The sequence below is a fragment of the Plectropomus leopardus genome, chromosome 16, assembly GCF_026936395.1.
Source record: "Plectropomus leopardus strain MGB_pleo_1.0 chromosome 16, ASM2693639v1, whole genome shotgun sequence".
Taxonomy (NCBI): domain Eukaryota; kingdom Metazoa; phylum Chordata; class Actinopteri; order Perciformes; family Serranidae; genus Plectropomus; species Plectropomus leopardus.
Window position 1 is genome coordinate 5814541 of NC_142191.1, and position 22626 is coordinate 5837166.

General features: G+C 39.1%; 2 protein-coding genes across 6 annotated transcripts in view; both read right to left on the bottom strand.

The window, feature by feature from the left end:
• The window catches only part of LOC121955475 (mitogen-activated protein kinase-binding protein 1-like), a 43575-nt gene extending 39342 nt beyond the window's left edge, over positions 1–4233 (bottom strand). For all 3 annotated transcript variants that reach the window (XM_088089373.1, XM_088089374.1, XM_042503450.2), the window contains exons 1-2: positions 3948–4233; positions 631–722 (exon numbers count right to left, since the gene is read on the bottom strand). In XM_088089373.1, coding sequence (XP_087945499.1) covers positions 631–722; positions 3948–4049 — 194 coding nt within the window. In that variant the 5' untranslated portion in view covers positions 4050–4233. The remainder of the gene's footprint in view (positions 1–630; positions 723–3947) is intronic.
• Positions 4234–5374: 1141 nt separating this feature from the next.
• Positions 5375–22626, bottom strand: part of mgab (MAX dimerization protein MGA b) — a 28233-nt gene continuing 10981 nt past the window's right edge. For 2 of the 3 annotated variants that reach the window (XM_088089490.1, XM_088089488.1), the window contains exons 10-22: positions 21406–21643; positions 20009–20187; positions 18991–19183; positions 18626–18855; positions 16688–16930; positions 15841–16102; positions 13767–14398; positions 12785–12882; positions 12612–12657; positions 12316–12480; positions 11364–11475; positions 8604–9500; positions 5375–7847 (exon numbers count right to left, since the gene is read on the bottom strand). In XM_088089490.1, coding sequence (XP_087945616.1) covers positions 6961–7847; positions 8604–9500; positions 11364–11475; positions 12316–12480; positions 12612–12657; positions 12785–12882; positions 13767–14398; positions 15841–16102; positions 16688–16930; positions 18626–18855; positions 18991–19183; positions 20009–20187; positions 21406–21643 — 4182 coding nt within the window. In that variant the 3' untranslated portion in view covers positions 5375–6960. The remainder of the gene's footprint in view (positions 7848–8603; positions 9501–11363; positions 11476–12315; positions 12481–12611; positions 12658–12784; positions 12883–13766; positions 14399–15840; positions 16103–16687; positions 16931–18625; positions 18856–18990; positions 19184–20008; positions 20188–21405; positions 21644–22626) is intronic. The other variant, XM_088089489.1, reaches the window with a different exon arrangement.

The following is a 22626-nucleotide window of genomic DNA, read 5'->3' on the forward strand; positions in this document are numbered from 1 at the left end:
CACAATTTGGGACATTTAAAGCTTGCTAAAATGACAGCCAGAAGAACACACATGCCCACGTATGGGCACAGAAATGCCCGCGCACGCACAAGGACGCCACTTTCTCACACAAACTCCACAACGCTGTAAACAGCCATTGACCTTCTTAGTATTAATACAGCTTTATCAGAAGATTTGAGAACACAAAAGAGGCTCAGTGTTTCTGTTACAGCCCAGCGGCACCCAGTGTGCTTGTTTTTACAGTCACCCTGGTGGTTCAGCCGCTCCGAGGCCCCCGAGCATCGCCAACCTGCAGCTCACATTTCTCTTTTTCTGCACCGAGCACGTTAACACAGCCAGCGCCACTGCTCGCACAGAATTAATAATGCTACACAACGCTCTTTACATCCATGAGAGGCAAAGACGCATCCCCGAGGAGAGGATGAAAAGAGGCTTTGGAGTTTCTCTGATGAGAAAAGCCCACAGAGCGCTCCGCCTCACGTCCTCTGAGATAGTGCAGAGATAACACACACACAGAAATCTGCACACTTAACGTCTGCGTGAGGTAGATATGATAAAGAAATGTGGACTGCTGATAAGGTTAGATGTGTGTGATAAGGATGCAGACACACTCTCCGTCTCTCTTCTTACCCTGCAGGATAGGCGACTAGTCCAGATCGGGGGTCGCAGGCCAGACCACTGTTTCCTAGAGCGGTGATTCCTAAAACTTTCTCCAACGTCACCTGGAGAGACACAAAGAAGGGATTTAATCAGAAATAAATTGGTTGAAGGAGGATAAACGCCGAACTCAAGCAGAACCTTCAACGAATCAAGGACAGAAATAGATTTGTTTGTTTACAACATGTGAGGAGGAAGCTCAAGTAAGGTCACTTTAGTTCAGATCAATTTTACCCTCCAACACCTGGATCAGCATCAGTTTTTTTGTGCTGCGTGCAGATGCTTTTCACAAGAATTTACACCTCTAACACCTAAGAAAATAGGTTTGATTTCTTGGTAAAGATGGTAAAAAGCATGATGAGCAACTTGGCAAGAAATGCCCTGCAAATAAAAGATGACAAGGAAATTTCTCTTAGGTAATTTTCTTGTTTGTTTTGTTTTACTTTTCTTTTTTTTCACTTATTTTCAGGTAATTTTCTTGTAACTGTTTACTAATTTCTTGCAAATTCTGGGCCATTTCTTGTTAAGTTGCTCATCACCTTCTTCTAATGTTTCTGAGAGAAATCAAGCCAGTTTGCTCTGGTTTCAAAGGGTTAAACGAGCTCTGTTATGTCTCCAAAACACTGACTTTCACATAAGATACAAAAACAACAATCTCTCAGGAATGTAACTTGTGACAGTGTCCAAATCTAAAATAAGACAGATTTATTTGGTAGTGCACGCCTGCACAGAAACTTTGGATTCGTGCTCTGTCTGTTGTGTTTTCTGGGTCTTGTATTGAAGAAATTGTACTGGAGGGTATTTTCCTCAAAAATATATTATAAATAATATAATTACTATCCCAAGGGGTGAGAGTTCGTGGGACAAAAGGGACATTTTGGGCAAAAATCAGTTATAGATATTTATCAAATGAAAGCTTCTGGTGAGCTTTTGTATTATCAAAAGTGTCTTTGTCCAAACCGCTGCAGTTATTAGTCAACTAGACTATGACCCACAGTGAAGTTGACCTTTGACCTTTCGACCTTGCCTTTTAGACATTTGTATGACATTTTGTCATAATTAGCGTTTGAATTCTTGAATTATGGCCAAATGCTCATTTTGTGAGGTCACAGTGACCTCGACGTTGAGATATCGAGTTCGTGAGAAAATGACGGACGGGGTCACAGAGACTTTCAGCCACCAAAAAGTAATTAGTATAAAGTTTGTGTGATTCTCGCCCCTCTTTTTCACCTTTAGATGTAAATCAACAGACGTAAAAGATCAAGTTTGACCTCAACAGAAGATGTGACAGAAGGCTCGGCGAGTCATTTCGTCTGTCTGTGTTCGGATTTAAGAAGCAGCTGTCATTGATTAGTCTGGAGTCACATGAATGGACGAGAGTCCACGATGTCCTACTAACACATATTAAATTATAACAGCAAATAATACAAAGAACAATAAAAATATTGCAAGCTTAAGATTTGTAGTTGCAGTCATATATTCATAGTATTTTATTTTTCTGAGTATCACTTTCTAATAAAACACTATTTATTCTTAGCTGAAACCAGCTTTAAAATTAAATTAAATTAAATTTCAAATATATATATATATGTGTGTGTGTGTGTGTGTGTCTAATGCACTGTTTGTAAATTTGCAACTGTTTTGCATCCACATTAATTTGATTTGAATTCTTTGCACTCTCTGCTCTCTGTATTCGACAGTATTGTATTTTAATATTTTCCTGCCCAGCTGCACATTCGTTACACAGCTAACTCTGGCCGAACAGTTGTGTTGTGCATGGCTCCTGTTAGTGAATAAACTAACAAACTTTAACATGTTAGTAAATTGCAAATCCTAATAGATAAGTATTAAACCATTTATTTAAACAAATTTTGGGTTTCCAGGTTGTGAAAAATCCATTTTGCTGCTGTTTTGACTTTCTGTTTTGTAATATTGCAATTATGCTAGTTAATTACAAGCCTAATTGTTCGCCTTATAAATACATTTTCAATCCAAACAGTCCAACCACTCAGATGTTATTTTTTTATAAAGTGTCCTCCCAGAAGTTGTTATCATTAATGGTTTGTAACGACTCTGTTAGGGAGCGAGTAAACGGTTATCTGTATCTGTCCAACCAGCTCACTTATCTGTATCTGTATTCTCGATGGGCAGAGATTATTCGGGAGTTTGAACTGGAGGTGGACATGATATAATCAGAAGTTGTTATTTTATACCTGAAATTGACAGAGGTTCATCAAAAGCTGATATTTATTATGTATTAAAAAACTACTTACTGACATATTTGCAATCTCAGAACTGAGCTTTAGATCATTTTTGATCACAAGAGCGCAACAATAAATACAGCCGGGTAGGAAAAGTCCATCAAAGATATGGATATTGACACCTATTACTCATAAAAAGTACATCGCCTGTGAAGGATATTTGTTTCATCTGAGTATTTGGCTCAAATCTATAATGTATGAAACATAAGTAAATTATTAATTAACATATATAAACTAATTTATTGAAACTTGTACACTCTTTATAAAGGGTGCCTTATTAGCAGTATTGGGGAGTAACTAGAGTTTTGTAATAAAATACAGAATAAAAACAAACTTAAATTACAGTTACAAATCAAAATGTTTGTGATTACAAAGGCTTTATGTGTTTTTGGTTAAAAGTTATATTTTTTCAGAGTATAATATATCCAATCATGACATTGCATTTTTTTGCTGTTGATTACAAAAAGTTGTAGTAATAAACTTTTGAAACTGTTTTAAATCAGCATTACATCAATATTCCTCTTTTTTGCTGGGTGGGAAAGTTCGTACAATATTCTTAATTCTTTATTATATTGAGGAACTTTAAACAAACTTTTATTTTGCTTTTTATCTAAATAAAAGGTTTACATTGCTGGTTTAAATTTGGGTTTTTGGGACTTTTCAACATTACTGCCCTTTCGAAAATATAAAATGTATTAAATGTTAAATTAAATGAATTACATTTCTTTGATGAAGTCATTAAAAAAGTTACATTAGTTGGATTTTTAACAGGATAACTCTGTAATCTGTTACATTTCAAAAGTAACCATCCTAACATTGTTTATTACACAGTGGTAACTTTATCTCTATTGTGGCAATTTATAGTGACTTTACAGCTGCAGTGGTAGTTTTGTACATGTATTTTCTGCATGTTTGCATTAATAATCGCTGATTTCCATCTATTAAACTACAATAAGGAGGTCAGGCTGCAGCATTTAACCTGCTGTGCGTTTAAAAGAGGGATATTTATGTCTTTAAATAAATAAATACCTTGCTTGAGAGACTCTCCTTCCTGTTTCTCTTGTGCTTTGTTGACGGAGATCGCAGCAAATTCCTGATGCGACTTTTAATGGTGAATCCATCGGCTGGCATTTTGTCTGCAGCTCGGAGAGGAGCTGCGCTGAGACACGCAGCAGCAGAGTGAGCGTGCAGGAGCTGCAGGAGGAGGAGGAGGAGGAGGAGGAGGAGGAGGCTGTAATGTGATGATCCTCCCACACTGGAGAGGTTTACTGAGCAGGACAGTGTCCCTGCTGCCGGGACATGTGGACGCTAATCTCTTGAGTGGGTTTACTGTTTACAGAGCTGCTGTCGCTTCAAATCAAGCTGCTTCTCCTGCAGCTTCACGACACTCCTGGACTGATGAAGGAGGAAGAGGAGGAGGAGGAAGAGGAGGAGGGAAACACGCTGCTCAGCTGTTTGCCTGCATGACATCATTACACTAATCTCAACCTGCACCAGTCCCATGATTACATCAATGATTGCTTTTGTTGTTGTTGTACCTAATTGATTTAATAGGATTACAGAGAGAGAGAGAGACCGGTGGGCAGCGTTAAAGCTGCAGGCCGGATGTTTGGGTGTTTTGTTTGGCTGCCGCTGATTGGACGATAACACTTCTCTTTTATATTCATAATGGTCCGTTTGTTCTTGCATATGCAAATTTGCTAAAGTTAAAGTAATTTACAGGTACTTTTTAAATTTTGGGTGACTGATATTCAGATGCCAAGAGTAGAGTTTAGAGAATTTAGAGTATATATATATATATAAATATATATATGTATATGTATATATTTATAGTATTCAAGTGTTCATGTTCACCTTGTGCAGACTGATAGTGAGACTTTTTCCTTGTTTTTAGCTGTCTCCTTTTTTTGTAACATCGAAAGCATCAGACTGAACTCAAATTCCTTGTATGTGCGTACGATATTAAAATAAGTTGGGGAGCTCATTCTGATAAAAGTTTACTACATTTCTGTGATGCTCTTCATCACATTCACTAACCCTCATTTCCATATGTAGGGAAATACTTCAAACCGGCTAAAGGAAGTAATCTATCACAGCAGACACGTCTGCTTTAACAGCCGTCTGTCAGTTGAGATGGGTTACTGTGATGTGATGCTATGATAATATAACAACAATAATCCACTATGTTATACTGAGTGTGTTTTGTCCAAATGAAAGGTCCCTAATGTTGCATTGTGGGTATGAAATACTACATGAAATAATCAGTCAACTTCACAGACAACTTCCAATTTTGTCTAAAAATAATAAATAAAATAATGGTTAATTCATTTTAAGTTACAAGTTTTCTTCCTTCTAGACAAATAATTTCCACTTACACAAAACCAGCTAAATTCTGCATCTCAAAAACATGAAACTGATACAAAACGTCAGTTTTTGAGTGACTGGAGAGTTTCACAGTAAATGCATATAGTTTTTATTGATTTTAAAGGCCACGTTTTTCACATTTTTAATCCAACTGAAGCAAACAGACGACCAGTGTTTCAAAATCACACCCACAAAGAAAATGTACTGCGATTAAAAAAAAAGAAAAGAAATACAATATTTACAGGTTATTCTCATAGATACAATATATGGCTAATAGCTTTTATCTCGATTGCTTGTGAGACATCAGGTTTAAATACACGTAACAGAGCTAACTCCCCAGAACACACTAATGCTACTACAGCAAAGACAGACATCATGGGTGGTTTCTACCAAAAAAAACCTAAAGTGCTACTACAGATTATTTTCACTGAGTTAATAATGGAAAATTACAAAACGGATATGCATCAAACTACCTGTCCATAAAAACTGAAAGACATACGTTAACAGTTAGAGTTAATGAAGCAGTGCACTGTTGGATCCTAATTACGTTAGAGATTCAACTGACACTGTAAGGCTTAACGAAATTAAGTTATGTAGTCTGTAGAGTTTTATTTTCATTTGCATAAAACAGATCAGTAATACATGACTTTGAAAAAACACATGATTTGAATAAATCTCAGTATAAACATGAATGTAGGCATCAGGAATTCATTTCAGAAAAAGTCACATCAACACTAAATGAGGGAGTTAGCATTAATGTCATTCATACCGTCAGCAGGTCAATTAATGCTTTTTCTTATAATCTTTGTACCAAAAACAGCTTCTCTCTACAGTATGAAAAAGTCCACTGAGATTTGTGCGAACACAGAAAAGAGCAGCATCCAGCTCTGAGACTAAAGCCTCATTTATGGTTGGGCGTTTGACACTTTGATTTCATGTCCTGCATCTGCAGAATTTTGTTACATTGCAGACGTGATACATTGTCACACAGTGTGATAGGTAGCGTTACTACTGTTGTCAAGGATACAGTTTTCAATCCAGAGCGACTCTGACCTTTGTTAAGTGTCACTGTCCGCAGAAGCAGCCGACTGTCAGCAGCAGCTCCTGCAGAGCTGAGAGGACAGTGGCCGGTCAAACTGCTTTCAACAGTGCGACTGACAGCAAATATTTACTGAACCTACATATTTTTTACACCAGCTCCACGGGGAGAAATTAACAGTGTTTGCATATATTGGTATTATTATAGTGCGCTCTGTGCTGTGTGTGCAGTGTGTTTCAATGAAAAACCAAACAGTATATGCAAACAGTGCACCTATTTAACGGTCCAGCTCCAAAAATAAAAAAGACTATGTAGGCCAGCTGTTGATATCGTTTTGGGCCGCCATAAACAAATGACTATTTGAGCAGGATATTTGTGTCATTTTAAACAGCCGTCTGTGCAGATTATGCTTCCATAAATACAACAGAAATAGACTTTAAAAATATGCATTGGGTCTCTGAATACAATGTAGACAACTGAAGCTTTTTTCCCGCAGCGTAAGTTGAAAGTGTCGTGCTGCTCCTTAATCTCTATCGAATGACAATCTTCAAAGTGTCAAACGCCCGACCATAAATCGACTTTACTGAGGTCAACTGTCTGTGTGCATTGGCTTTTGCAGCTACAGGAAAATAACGACAACTATTCAGATTCAATCTCCGGTTCTAGTTCCTTTTCCACGTCTATCCAGGAGCGTTTCTTGGCGCTGGGGAAGTCCTTTCCTAAAGCACCTCGGGTTAACGGCCTGGACGAGGATAAATCCCCCGTCCCTTCTTTAGGGCTTTTGTAACGGTGAGGGAATCTGATGGGGCTAACCTCACCAGATTTAGGTGGACTTCTTGCTCGTGCACCTGGAGGACTCCATAGATCTGCAGACTTGTTTTTCGGAGGTCTTCCTCTGCCTCGTTTGACCGGCACTGGAGTATCACTGACCACTCTGGGCGAGTCATTACTTGTTGTCTTGACAGTTATTTTTTCACTCTCTTCAACCACAAAAGATGATTCACTTTCACTGACGCTTTTACTTGTGTCTTCTTCCACAGTACTCTTTTTATTCTCGGTAACGGGGGTAACAGCGTTCTTTCGAGGCCTGCCTCTGCCACGGCGGACTACAGGAGGGCTCTGATCAGACTCAACAGGAGCAGGAACCGGTTTCATTCGCTTCACACTCAAGCAGGCAGTTGCCGGCGTTTTGTTTACATCCACCGCTGTGCCCCCGTCGTGGCTGCCCTCCACAGCTGGCAGAGACACCGAAGGCAGGTAGATTGATTTGTTAAGGAGGGCGAGCTCAGCCAGGGGGCTGACACCTGAGCGCTTTGGTTTAGAGTTTGAGGATTTTACATTTTTGTTGTCCTCCAAATTGTGACTGCTTTCTGGATCTTTCGGGTGGTCATTTTCAGAGGAGCTCTTGTCTTTGTTCTTGGACGAGTCCGCATCAGAAGATGAAATAATCGGCGATGCAATAATCTTACCCTCCTGTCCTTTCAGCTTGGGCTCCATCACCGTGAGTGTATAGAAGCCATGACCAACTGTGAGAAAAGAAGAAAATGTACATGTAAGAATATAATATTACGGAAAAATGAGGGTAATTTGACTCAGGGATTTAAGGAGCAGTGTGTAGGATTTAGCTATGAGGATTGCAGATTGCAACTAGCAACTTTAACAACTAGCAACTTTAACAACTAGCAACTTTAACTCTGTCAGTTGCTGCTGCTGCACAACCTTCATCATCATCCACTCACAGTGGCAGTAGTAACACACCCAAACTTTGTCCCGTCAGTTGAAAACTATTGATCCAAAGCTAAAATCCGAGTTGAAATCAGCAGGAGCAAGTAAGCTAAGTCAACTAGGCACTATAAGGTTTCATCGTGATGTGTGCTCACTTTATTCATCTGATAATAAAGATCCAGACATTCTGAAGGTTTTTACAGGGAGCCAAATTATCTGCAGAGGTTTCTTCCTCATTAAAAAACAAACGGACCGAGAGGTTTAAACTGCTAAAAACACTTAATAAAAAAGTTTCACATTAAAAATCAGTGTTTTCCGAGGCTGGTTGTTGCAGATGTGCTTTTAACTACAATGGCTGACCGAAAAATTAAAGTGTTTGGTTTGTCCGCTCCAGACTACTGTAGCAACACGGTCATCTCCATAGACAAGGACGGGCTTTCTATGTTGATATGAACCGCTCATTCTAAGGTAACGAAAACCCAAATAACTTATATATCCCCCTAAATCCTACATACTGATCCTTTAAATCAAAGCCAGAACAGGATGCCTTAACTTACGTGGTCTCAGGGATGAGGGAAGTATGATTCTGCCAGTCTTGGAGCGAATCAGAGGAAGAGAAAAGGGCTGTGGAGGATGAACGGGAGGCTTCCAGGAGTTTGGCATTGAGGATGTAGGTGGGGCTCCATCCTGGGCTGCAGCGATTGCAAGTTTTACTGTGACTGTGTTCTCCGGTTGGGAAGATGTGACTGTGCTCTCTGTTTGTGAGGCTGTGGGTGTGCTCTCAGTTTGGGAAACCGTGGGTGTGCTCTCAGTTTGGGAAGCCGTGGGTGTGCTCTCAGTTTGGGAAGCCATGGGTGTGCTCTCAGTTTGGGGAGCAACAACTGAGCTCTGCGTTTGGGGAGCTGCTACTGGGCTCTCTGTTTGGGGAGCTGCTACTGGGCTCTGCGTTTGGGGAGCTGCGACGGAGGTCTGCGTTTGGGGAGCCGAAACTGTCCTCTGCATTTGGGAAATGGGCACATAGACCTGGACCGGGGCAGCAGATCTCTCCTGCCGGCCCTCAACAGGAGTTACATTTGCCTGAGGAAGAGTTACATTTGTCTGAGGTTGCCTGGCTTGTAGAAGGGGTGAAGTGAACTTCACCTGGACTGGAAAGGGGAATGCTTGAGGCATGGGTGTCTGCATGCTGGATTTGGCAGGAAGCCTTTGCAGGTTAGCCTGAAGCAGGGACATAATCTTGTCTTGGACTGCTTTTGTGACTGCGTTAGCCTGAGAGGAGTCAAAGTCATGCTGTAACAGGGCTGTGGACTTTGACTGGGGGTTAGTGGCTTGCAGATGAGCGGCTCTGGACTGGAGCAGATTTGAAAAGAAAGGTTTCCATTTCATGTTCTTCTCTCTTATTTTCTGCCTCTCGCAGATCTCCTTCAGCTTGTGTTTGATCAGTATTTCTGACTTCCCTAAAAAAGAAAAATCACACATAACACAAATTTCAGCAAAGGCAGTTACATACAGCAGTGTCTGAAATTAACTTGCTGATGAAGCAGCCAAGTAGATTTTTTTTTGTTAAATCTACCGGCCAAGCATATTTTTTTACCAGCCAAAATGATAAACTGTCGCCAGAGAAAAATCTAAAGCAAAATTATCAAAATATATCGAGTGTCAACGTTGAAATCTACAGGAAACCTACACACACAGAACAGTCTTTGACTCCCACCATCCTCTAGAGCACAAGTTCGGGATCATCAGAACCCTCCAACGTAGAGGTCAGGAGGTCAAGAACAGAAAGGAAGAAGAAGGAACAGCAACATCTGAGGGAAGCACTGAAGACGTGCGGTTACCCAAACTGGGCCTTCAATAAGACCTCAAAGAGACGTAACACCAGCAGAGAAGAGAATAACAAGCGCAACAGCATTGTTATTCATTACCTACGTGGTGTCTCGGAAAAGCTCAGGAGGATCGTTCATTCTCCAACACCTTATAACAGAAACTGGTTCATCCCCAAAGACAGGACGCCCAGGCCCAAACAGAGTTATGTGGTCTACGCCATAAATTGCAACCAATGCAAGGATCTGTACATTGGAGAAACCAAACAACCCCTCCATAGAGGCATGGCGCAACACAGGAGGGCCAACTCTTCGGGTCAGGACTCAGTGGTCCACTTGCATCTTAAGGATACTGGACACTCCTTTAAAGGCCGCAAAGTCCACATACAGGCCAAAACAAGGGTTGGTTTGAACAGGGAGTTAAAGAAGCCATTTATGTCAAGCTAGAAAAACTATATCTGAACAGAGGAGTTGGTCCAAGACACCATTTATCACCCATCTACAGTGCAGCTCTGGATTCGTTCAAGCAGAAATCCAAACACAGCCACTCTAAATCATGTGACACCAAGACTGCTGGAGTGTCGTCAATCACGCCCCCACACTCCTAGCTGACGACTCTCATGTGACACCTTGACCATTAGCATACTAATGGTCAACCTAGGCTTTATACTCCAGCTCTCATCCAGTCAACTTTATAACTGAAAAAACCCTTTTGGAGAAGAGGCCAAACATCTTCAAGAAACCTCAACAAGTCCAGTTTAAAAGAAACCTCAGAAGTGGAGGTAATGCTCTGCTGTTGACAATGACAGAGGCCAAAAGAGTTTACCCTTTTGGTTCAGACTTCTTGTTAATATTTCATAACCTTCATAAGTGTGGGTGCAACACTAATTAGCAGCAGACCGGCTGCAGGTGATAGTTCATGGGATCAGCTGATGTCCCGTTCAGTAAACGGCGCCGCAAAGTGCATTCAGGTTTCGCCGCACCGGCGCAGGTGTGTGGATCCAGACAGCAGAGGAGCAGCAGAGCCAGACGCCCATAAATGACACCAAAAGTTTGCATTTGGCTGATTGAACTAGATTTGCTGTTCGAGCAGCTAAAGGTTTGTGTTCTTGACCTGCTCTCATTTACTGCTTTTTTGTTTTGTTTTGGTTTTCTTTAAACGAATATAACATCACGTTACTCGTGGACTATGACAAAAAAAGCGTCAAATTATTCCCATCTGTCCATTACAATTATATTGATTCAGGCATTAAAAAAACTATTTAAAAAAATGTTAATTAAAACATTTCTACACCGAGACACCATAAGATCAAGTAGAGACTGGCAGTAGATTTGGTAGAAATTAAATGATCTAACCATGACCAAGTCACCGTCAGTGAAAGATGTTTGACCTTTTTGCTGGACAACAAGCTTAAACTAATTTTCTATAAGAGATTTTCATGTAAACAGTACATACATTGGCACAAAATGCAACATGCAACAACAAATCGTACATACCAGACAGAAGAGAAAGCTGCTTCACATAAAGAGATTGCATCAAAGTCAGCCTCTTCTTCTGCTCCTCCAGTTTTTTTGAGGTCTCAACAAGATTTTGGATTTCTTTTAAAGCCTTAAAACACAAAAAAAAAGCAAAGACAGTAAAGAGCTGACACTGGGCTGTAAACGGATTATCTTGTAAAACTTATATTGAAGTGGAGAGAGGGTAGTAATACGCACATCACATAGGTTCAAAGCTGTAACAAAACAGCGTGCCTGGTAAAAAAAAGTAATGCCTGCACACTTACTCTATGCTGCAAAAGTTTAATGAAGACTTTTACGATCCTATTGGAAACATTGCCTTTGTATACTTTTATGGCATGGAGGAAATGTGCAGGTTTTACTTTTTTTCACACGTACCATGATATTGAAGAGGGGAAATGATTTATGTCATGCATTTTGTGTGGGAGCCACATACACATCCCATGCAAACATGTTACTTGGACACAAAAACATGGACAAACACAGTCCAACTTCTGAAACATACAGAAATTACCCTTTACATATGCGTGTGTGGAAGTAGCAAATTCGACTAATGAACTTGGAGTAGCATAAATTCAACTTTCTAATAATGTCCGCTACAGTTACAATAATCTAAAGTCCCTGAAAATCAATGTTTTCCACCAGCTTCTTGCTATAAACGATGGAGCTGTAAAAAAATGGCAAAGATCTAATAGTTTGGGTTATTTTACATTAAAGATTTCTGTGTTTTTGGTTTTATCTGAGCTTTTATTACTGATTTGAGGTGTGACTCTTTGGAAAAAGGATCTTATATTTTCCATGAGCTAATCAGATTTACATTTTTTTGGATACTTGTAGCGATATAGGACAGGACATTAAATGTTTTTCCTTGTAGTTTTCTTGTATTTTGGGGCCTATCAGAACTGAATACTGCGGCAGATGTGGAACTGACCAGAGAGAGAAGGCGGAGTCTGGGGGCCCTGGGGTCGCTCTGAAGGACATGCTGAAGTTTGTCGAACAGGGCTCGCTGTTCAGTGCGTCTTTGCCTTTCTAGCACCGTGTGGTTCCTTCGCCTCCTGTTATCCTTACAATCATCGAGGTAATCGTCCATGTGATCCTGGAACGACAAGACAGTGGAGATTAGTAATAAAAGCAATACTTACGCTACTCTGTTAGCAAGATAAAACCGATTTAACTTAAACACGTTAATTAAAGTAAGATGATGACATGAGGTTAAAAAGGCCGTACCTGTCCGTCGAGTTCCCTCGCTGATCCAAAACCGTCACTGGAGTCTCTGAAGGCAGAGACAAATTGAGCAAAACATTTAAGGGCCAAAACGTATTCAACAGCAGAAAATATGCACAAATCCAGACTGTCCCACTATTATTTAATTTACATGCACACATGTTCACATGTATTACCGTGAATCCTTTAGCGCCCTCCTGACGGCTTCTTTCATTTGACTGATGGCCTGTCCTTGTCTCCCTTCCTCTACGGACTCGATGTCCACCTCGTCATCCTGAAGAAACAACATTCATTACATTAAGCAATAACTACAGTTAAAATTAAGTTTGTACTTCTTCTCTCTCCTTTATGAATATGTAATCCAAGTCATCCTGTGTTTGACCATTTCTTTGGCTTTATGTTTTTCATTTTCTGTAAATATTCCTTTTTTTTTGCTTTCGTAAAGTAATTTCTCTATTTCCTTTTTTATATGTTGAAAATAAATCAAATCAAAATCAAACAGATTAGATATTTGTTGCATTTTATATTTTAAACCTCATTTCAGTGATTAAATGCATGTTTAAAGCCTGGGGAGGCAGTTTTATGTTGCCTTCTTTTGGGAAGAATATCATAATAAACTTAAAGCACAAGCATTTGAATTTGGTGCTCTGTTAATGTCTTTGATAAAATCTAGCTGAGAAGCTAAACAATGTACTGCTGTGGATGGGGCCACAGCTAAACATATTTTAGCCACCTAAAAAAAATTAAAAAAATCAATATCAGTTTAAGTGTGCACTATATTCAAACATTTTCTCTGCTTCATGTTACACAATAGCTGATTGAGGCAGCGGCAGACCAGCAACTCCGCCATCTGGTGGAGTAAAACGACGCAACGGCTTCAAATCTTCATTGGTAGGGATGAAAACACTACATGCAGCGTTTACTTAAACTTTAACTTTTTATTTAGTTGGGCCTTTTTTAGGTTGCTTAAAACTAATCCTTCAAGTCGAGTTTCGTTAGTGCGGTTTGATTATATAGAAGTGACGCTGCGATTTCCTACACCAAAGTTATTGTAAAAAAACACTGTGATTCGGTTCATACTGCCATATTTTGTCTTTTAAAGAAAACTGCACACTGCAGCTTTACCTATAAAAAGCATTTCTTATTCCCCACACTTACATCTTCGTCTCCACCGTAGTCTGAGAAGTCGAAGCTTGAGTCCTCTGAAGCGATGTCCAGGTTTGGCTCCACCTTCACCTTCCTGCTGTCGGTCTCATCACTGTCACCTGACGGCATCTTCTCCTCACACGTCAGCTCAGACGAGGGTCCAGGCTCCACTGATGCGCTGCTCGATGGGTCCTTAGCTTTAGAAAGGGCGTCCAAACCGACCAAATTTAAAAACGCATCTTTTTGTGTCTGGGCTTTATCCGCAGCAGCCGTGTTTGTGGCGTTCTCAGATTCTGATGCGGCTCCATCAGCTCCAGGCCTGGGGAGCTGGATGAGGGTGAAGCCCCCGGGCAGGATAACTCCTGGCAGGTTCTGGCCTCCGGTGCCCTGGTTAGCTGGAGGGCAGATCCTGAATGAATAGGTCCCTCTCTGTGCCAAGAAGCTGGGGGTTTTCAGCGACTGGGACACGGTGAGAGAGACAGGCGAGGACGTGGAGACAGGCAAGGACTTGGAGGTGTTCTGCAGGGGAATGACCGAGCTGCGAGGGCCCGAGAGGAACGGGTTGAGGGCGGAGTTTTGTGAACGCTGTGGCATGTTGATGGATACCTTTGGATCCCTTTGGATCCCCAGCTGGAACGTCTGAGCTGAATAAACGAAACAATGCAGGGCAGGAAGGTGAGATACCGAAATCTTTAACCTATGGAATATAACTGCTTGACTTTTATATATTCAAACATCAGAGTAAACAGTTAAACAGTAGTTTTATCATTATAAAACACTTCACTCAAAGTCAACATGAAGAAATTAAACTCTCAAGCACATTTTGGTGCATTTTCCCAACGCTCCAACAATCACCAGCTCTGGTTTGGTCGAAATAAACCCTTAATTCACGAGTTAGACGTGAAAATACAGCAGCTCTAAACACAACAAAACTACTCTTTATCAAATGGATTCTGGTACATTTGTTGATGCTGATTTCAGGGCTGTCTCTGATTAAACATACATATCTTACTTATTAACCCTTTAAAACATGGGCAAGGTTTGGTTTGATTTAGTTTAAAAACACGGCAAATTAACAAGACAAGGCCCCAAAATTAGTAAGAAATTGGTAAAAGAAAAAAAAAGAAAATTACAGAAAAAATACCTAAAAAACATAATATATGTATACATTTTGTTTAATATCATAATTTTGAATATAGAATTTTAATATATGATATTAACACATTATATATAATTATAATATATGTTTTGCATAATTTTAAAACTGCCCCCCTCTTTCCTTTTCAAACACATTTTTTTTCTTACAACTCTTTACTAATTTCTCACAATTTGCTTATTTCTTTCCAGGTTGTTCATTTTCTTTTTTCCCCCATTTGGTCAGTTTCTTTTTTTTTTTCATAAGAAAGTAAACCATATTGTTTAGGTTTCAAAGGGTTTAAATAGCTTGTGAAAGGTGTTTAAATGCAGCACACGAAAACTGATGTCTATACAAGGGTTAATAAAAAGATCTCTTTGTAGAGATCCCATAATGTTGATATACACGTAGAATAAAAATGAATCAGTGACAAAAACAAGCACTTCTAGTGGACGTAAATTGAGGGTACGAACATGTCCCGTATAGTTCGAGTGCAGCTCTCTCACTCAATAATGAACCAATCTGAAAAACTGTTGTTCCCCTTCATCACTTTTACACAAAAACATGGTACAATCTGGTCCCTGTTGAAAGATATTGTCAATACAACTGTGAAACTGCTTCCCTCTGAGATTTGTGTTTATAACAGTACCTTCTGAAATGATTTGGGCTTCTAATTTTAACATTAAAAGAACTCCTCCCTTCCCACACTCACCAGGAGTCTTGCCAAAACTGACTCCTGGTTTTATTCATCTGTTGGAAACAGTTTCTGAGCATACTCTTTTAGGTGTTGGTGGTTTTAATTTATTTGCATGATTTCGGTATTCTGCAGCAGCTGCAGGTGTGCCTTTGTTTGAGGGTTCTTCAGTTGATTACTTTTCTCTCCTTTGTGAAGCAATCAGTTTTCAAACTAAGTGCCCGTGCTGGAGTCCAGGAACAGAAAGTAGTTTTTACCTGACGGTTGTGTTAATGTCCTCAGATCCGTGGTTTTCCGTGCAGTAATAACTGGAGGGACGACTGTGCCAGCGGCCTTTATGCGCAGAGCACGAGGAGTGGTGATTTGGTTTGTAGGGTTTAATTTCTGAGAGTTCTTCAGTGAAACGCCGCCGGGAGGATGCAGTCGGCCTGTGACGAATGCTGCAAGACGGTTGGCTGGATGTAGAGATCCCATGTTCCCCAGCAACAGTCGGGCCTGATTGTACGATTTGCCATTTACCTGTAAAGGAGGAAATACACGGATATTACTTGCATGCAATCAAAGTTTGTATATGAATCAGAATGTTTGATCATGAATCAGTCACAAATTACCAGGTGTAATTCCACTGCAGGTAAAAACATATTAAACGTGATATACAGGTGCATCTCAGAAAATGAGAATCGTTATAATATAAGTTCAATATTTTCCATCAGTTATTCAATAAAGTGAAAATCTGATATATTCTAGACTCATCACATGTAAACTTTAATGTTTCTAGAATCTTTCTGTTTTAATTTGGATGATTATGGCCGACAGATAGCTCAAGTATTGAGTGTGTTAATGAACATACAGTTCAGAAGTTGGACATTTCTGTTTTGTAAATCATTTCTTGAATGATCCTATGAAATATTCAAATAATTTGAGATAGTGAATTCCTGATTTTCATGAGCTATAGGCCATAATCATCAAAATAAAAACAAAAAAAGGCTTGAAATATATTAATATATGTGCAATGAATATACAGTGTATTAAAGTTTAACTTTTTTTTTCAATATTCTAACTTTTTGAGATACACCTGTGTAAATGGCACCTCCCGAGTCTCACCTGTATGAGTCCGTACGCCTGGCAGCCAGCAGGTTTGGTCCTGGCTCTCAGTCTGCCGGCAGGCAGCACTCCACTCAAAAAGGGTGTGACTCCAAATGGCATCGCTGACTCTTCATTTTCGCCTTCCTCCTCCTCTGCATCCATGTCCACATCACAGCTTTTGGTTGCAGACTCTTCCTCATCGCTTTCATCAAACTCATCTTCATCAACATCACTGACTTTCGATGGTTTACTGATTTGTACCTGGAAGAGTGAAGCAAAACAGGAGATTTGTTTAATATGCTTCAGACATTAAGAGGCTGGTCATGTTTGCAGCAGCTCTTCTTCATAACTGGTCATTCAAATAACTCATAAATCGAGACAAAGCAATACGCCAGAAAGTTAATATTCTCTATTCTTCCTTTTACATACTCCATCCATACTCTATCATGTACTTAAAGGTTCAATGTGTAGGATTTTGGGCGATATTTTGGAAGATATGGAATACAGTACCATAAGTGTGATTTCTTAATTGAATAATAACCTGAAAATAAGAAATGTTATGTTCTCGTTTCCTTAGAATGAGCCGTTTATATTTACACAGGGAGCGTTCATGTCTCAGATTGACATGCTGCTTACCAGAATTAGGATTTTTTTTGTCTATTTTTTGTTAACTGACATAATTTTCATTCAAATTGTTTTAGATCTACTTAAGATTTGAGAGCAAATGTAAAAAATGGACTCTATACAGGACTCAAAAGGACGACATACGTAACAAACAACAACAATCAATTCTTGTGCAGGTCTTTAAAGATATATATGCATTTGCTACACATATATATATATATATATATATATATATATATATATATATATATATATATATATATATATATATATAGGTAGATAGGTAGATAGATAGATAAATATGCACTGTTTTATCTAATTTTTTTTGGGGGGGGGGCGTTGTTATTTTGTCATAACTGACATGTTAATGTCACAAATATATGTGCAATAAAGATTTAAGTGAAAAAAAAGATTATTAAAATGTTTGCTGTTTGGTATTTGTTGTCATGTTCTGACAATAAAAAATAGTTTAAAACACAATTTACCATCTGGTTTCCTCAACTTTCACCTGAGGAGCAAACAATAAAGTTTTTAAACATGTATCGTGGTAATTATCGATCTCGACTTATAAACAAAATTTTTATTTTGATAACATTGTTAGCTGTATCTGCCAGCCTTAATCTACAGAAGCCCAGAACGAACAAACCAAACACTTCAGACAGAGCCATTGAAGTTTGCCACAGACCACCACAGTTGCAGCCCCTCTGCTATTGTGAATCTGCTTTTTTTAATTGTTTTCACCGGTTTCAATTACCTGATCCGTTTGTTTTTGGGGAGGAAAAGACCTCTGCAGAAAATTTAGCTCCTGGTAAAAAATCTCCTGAACAATGAACAATAAAGGAAATCTAACCAGGAGTTCAGGTTCGGCACATTGGAGAAGTTTCAGCTGGTTGCAATCTGCAATCCTCACGACTAGACACTAACTGTAAACTGTAGAATCCCTCCATTGCTCCTTTTGTACGTACATTTTGGGTTCTTTATATTCCAGTTTGTCATTTTATATATTTAAATTGCTTCTATATTTTTTATCTTATGTCTTATTCTATTTAAATTCACTATTGTTTTTCTGTCCTTTATGTTAATTGTTTTGCACAGCTGTTATAAATTCCTTGTACATGTAAATGTACTTGGCAATAAAACCAAATCCTGATTCTGATTCTAGATGCCACTAGATCCTACACACGTGCTCCTTTAAGTATAGGACATTAGTAAATGTCGTTTCCACGACTGCGCAGGGACGACACAGCCTTTTCTGGAGAACAACTCCACGTTTTTATGCAGTAGATTCTGGACTAAGATCACTTGTTTCTGTCACACAGACGCATGACTCACCCTGTAGGTGACGATGGAGCCGCTGGGCTTCTGCATGAAGATCTTTGCGATCGGGCAGACGCGGTAAGGTCCTACGTAGAAGCGCCGACACAGCTTGTTCTGTTTCATGCGCCGCAATAAAGCCTCCAGGACTTTTTTGCGGTCCCCGTCCCACTGACACGCTGACTGGATCTCGATTTGCTTTTTCGCTTCTTTTTCACTGGACGTCGTCCCCTGAGAGGCTCTTTCTGCTGTGGGACATGGAGAAGTTTGGTTGTGTGTCCCAACAAAATGCAGAATCTCTTCGACATCAGACATGAATTCAATCCAAGTAAGAGAAGAAAAACGCTGAACAGAATACTTTTGCATCATCTTTGGTTCCTTACCTGCTTTTTTACCAGTCAGAAGACTTCTGTAGTACATTTTCGGCGTGTTATCAGCGGCTGGCTTAGAAGGATTTAAGATTTTGGGCTCAATGGTGAGCTTAGGCGGAGGCTTGCTGTTGAACTCTCTCACACGTGCACAAGTCATAAAACTCTCCAAGTATTTATACACCGGGTCCTTATCCTCCTCTCGGATCTGCAACCAGAAAAATTAAAAAATGGACAAAATTACATTTGGTTATCCCCCCGTGTTATGCACTCAACACGTGTTCAAATCAAGTCATAACACGTCTACTTGTGGCCCTATCGCCAAGACAACAATACTTGTGAACTGGAAAAAACGGAAAAAATTGATATCTCACTCTGGTTAGATCTGCTAACAGAACATATCAGTGGAAAAACAGCTCTGCAAAAACAAAACAAAACAAGCAAAAAGTTTGATAAAATATATTCAACAATTCTCAGCTCTGTCACGATGCTGGTGGACTGATGCCACAATACAGATACAAATGTAAACACAACCGTGTAGCTGGGGACGAGAAGAGAGGGAGGGAAGGGAAAACAGAAAAAGGGGTTTTCAAAAAAGCGTGTTTGCAGGCGTGAACAGAAAAAACTAATAACGTCACACGCAATCTGCAAAACTATCATACAAAATGTAACTAAACCCAAGCTATCAATGCTCCATTTGTTTGCTTTTATTGTCTTTTGTTAGTTTTTCTACCTGTTTTTCTTTTAAGTATCTTCATGTTAATGTTGTTTCTTTCTTATTTTATCCAACATCCAGTCTAACATCATCACTTTTTTGACTTTGTATTTGGTTATTTTTATGCACTAAAAGGTGATTAAAGGATTAAAAAAAGAAGGGACAAAAGGTATACAAATATAAAAACTGAACTCATGGCTCTTATACTGTATCAATAAATAATAAGCAAAATCTTAAACAATGCCATGCATTTATGAGAAACTTTTAATGCAAAGACAGAAAAAGCCTGTACTGAAAACACAGAGATTTAGTTTTTACCGGCGGTGCTAGAAGAGGTAAAACACCACGTTTTGTGATCTTCATCGGGGGCAACCGCAGTGAGGCCATTTTTGGGGCAAAGATCGGCTCCGGATCCTCTTTGTCAACGCTGCGGTTCCACAGTTTATTAGCATGAGAGCCCGGACCAGGCTGGACCACATGATCCATGTTAGTCACAGCTGCAGAGGGAATAAAAACATCTCATCAACACGTCGGAGTTACGGAGATTTGTGACCCAACAAAAGCTACAAAAACATCATCTGTGTGTGTCTGTGATGAAAATGTTGAACATTAAAAGGTCCAGTGTGTAGGATTTAGAGGGTTATTTTGGCAGATTTGGAATATAATAAAATAATGTTTTCTTTTGTGTTTAATCACCTGAAAATAAGATTACTCGTGTTTCTGATACCTAAGAGTGAGCCGTTTATATCTACATAGGGAGCAGGTCCTCACCCACAGAGTCCACCATGTTTCTACAGTAGCCCAGAATGGACAAACCAAACACTGGATCTAGATAGAGCCTTTTGTGTTTTCACATCAGCCACCTCCACGACGGAAAAACAGTGTTTTTTTGATGGTTTTAATCACCTGGGGATGCAGAAAACTGTAGATTCATGACTAAAACTGTGTGTGAAATGCAGAAATATGCAGTCTTATGTTTATAAAGCCAAATTTACACATAATTCTGTATTAGAAACCTCAGTCATTGTAGCGCTGGACTATCAGTGATTCACTCTGGTGGAAATTGACTTTACAAAGTGCTTCACACATTAAATTTGAAAAAAAGGAAACAAACTAACAGGGAAATAAATGTAAAAAAAATGTAAAAAATAAATAAATAAATAAATAAACTTCAATTTATTTATTTATAATTGCACCTTTGATTGACATTTTACAGAATCTCATCAAACCTGCAAAAACAGCCCAAAATAGGCAAACATCTGAAAAACGATGCTATCCGTCACACAACTTACTTCGAATCTGCTCTTTAGCTTTCTCAGCTAACACAGTGTGTTTGTCAGTTTGTGTCTGAAAGGTGTACCCGAGGTTTTTGTGCATACATATTGTTTATGCGTCCGGCCCCAGCTCCATTTGTTTAGAGCGGAGAAGACCTCTGCGGATAATTCGGCTCAGGTAAAAAACCTCCTGAACAATGAACACTGAAGGAATTCTAACCGGGACGAGTTTCAGCTGGTTGAAACCTGCACTCCTCACCACATGATGCCCTTAAATCCCCTTAAATCTTACACACTGGATCTTAAAAATAAAATTCTACATTCCTTGTTAATTGGTGTGAATAAAATAATATTAATGATATAAAAAACCTTTAATTGATTCGCAGCCATACACAATATAGAGACATGCAGAAGTGTAAAAAAAGAACATATTGATCTTACAGTAATGAGGTTGGATCGGTTCTTCGCTCTCCTCCACGCTCAGCTGCTTGGTGATCTTGCGTTTGAAGCAGGCACAGCCAAACATGCACTCGGGTCGACGGCAGTGGAGGGGACCTCTGTTCGGATGCTGCAGACTGGAGCACACGCAGCCCAGAGTGCAGAACGCCTGACCGCATTCAGGCTGTGCGCACTTATGCTTCGGATACTGGGCTTTTTTCAACGAATGGTTGGGCGCCATCTGATTACAAGGAAAGGAGAGTCGTCAAAACGGTTTCAAATATGTGTGATTTTTCTCCATGTGATGTGTCCATTTGTGTGCATATATTAGCCAAACACAGTGGTCAATATGTCCTACTTATCAGGGATTATATGCTTTTCTGTTGATTCAATACTTTAAGACACCTGGATGCATATTCAGTATTTATTGCAATTTGATACTATGTCTTTTTGGTTACTTTTTAAATTGTATTTATCTATTTAAAAGGGACCATGTACAGTTTAAAACATAAATGTTCCCATTTGATGATATAGCTTAGAGCTTATTTCCGTCTGCAGTCCATCGGCAGATCAGAACAAAGACACAGCACAAGAACATAATTATATAAAAATGTACAAAGTAAAAAATTAAAAGCCCACACAAGACAAACATGATAGCGCATTATATAACGTGATACATAAAAGACAAAAAACAATACAATGTAAAACGCCACAAAAAAGCACACAATAAAAAACTACACATAAAAGCTACTTTACTTACTTACTAAAATCCACAATAAAATTACTTTTTGAAGTAAACTTAAGCTTTTATACTTAACTGTCCCTGTAATGTTTTCCAGCATTGATTTATTTGTGGTTTCTGCCATATTATCAACAGTGACTGCCACTAGATGATTTGGATTTAATTAATTTTTATTGCAGAAATCAAAGCAAAACTGTTTTTAGTTTCTGGGTCATTTGTAGTTTGGTTTTAAGAGGGGGAAAAATAATTTGTATTTTTAGACCATATAACCCAGCTTTAATTTCAGCCATTAAAATCAATCAAAAAAATGTAAAAAATAAAATAAATAAATTTTAGAAAAATAAATAAATAAATACTACTACTAATAATAAAAATAATAAATAAACAGCAATACATTTTATGCTACAAAAGCAAGATTTACTTTCAGAGTTAAATGTAACAAAATGACATCAGCACTGTTGCAGCCACATCATTAATATGAA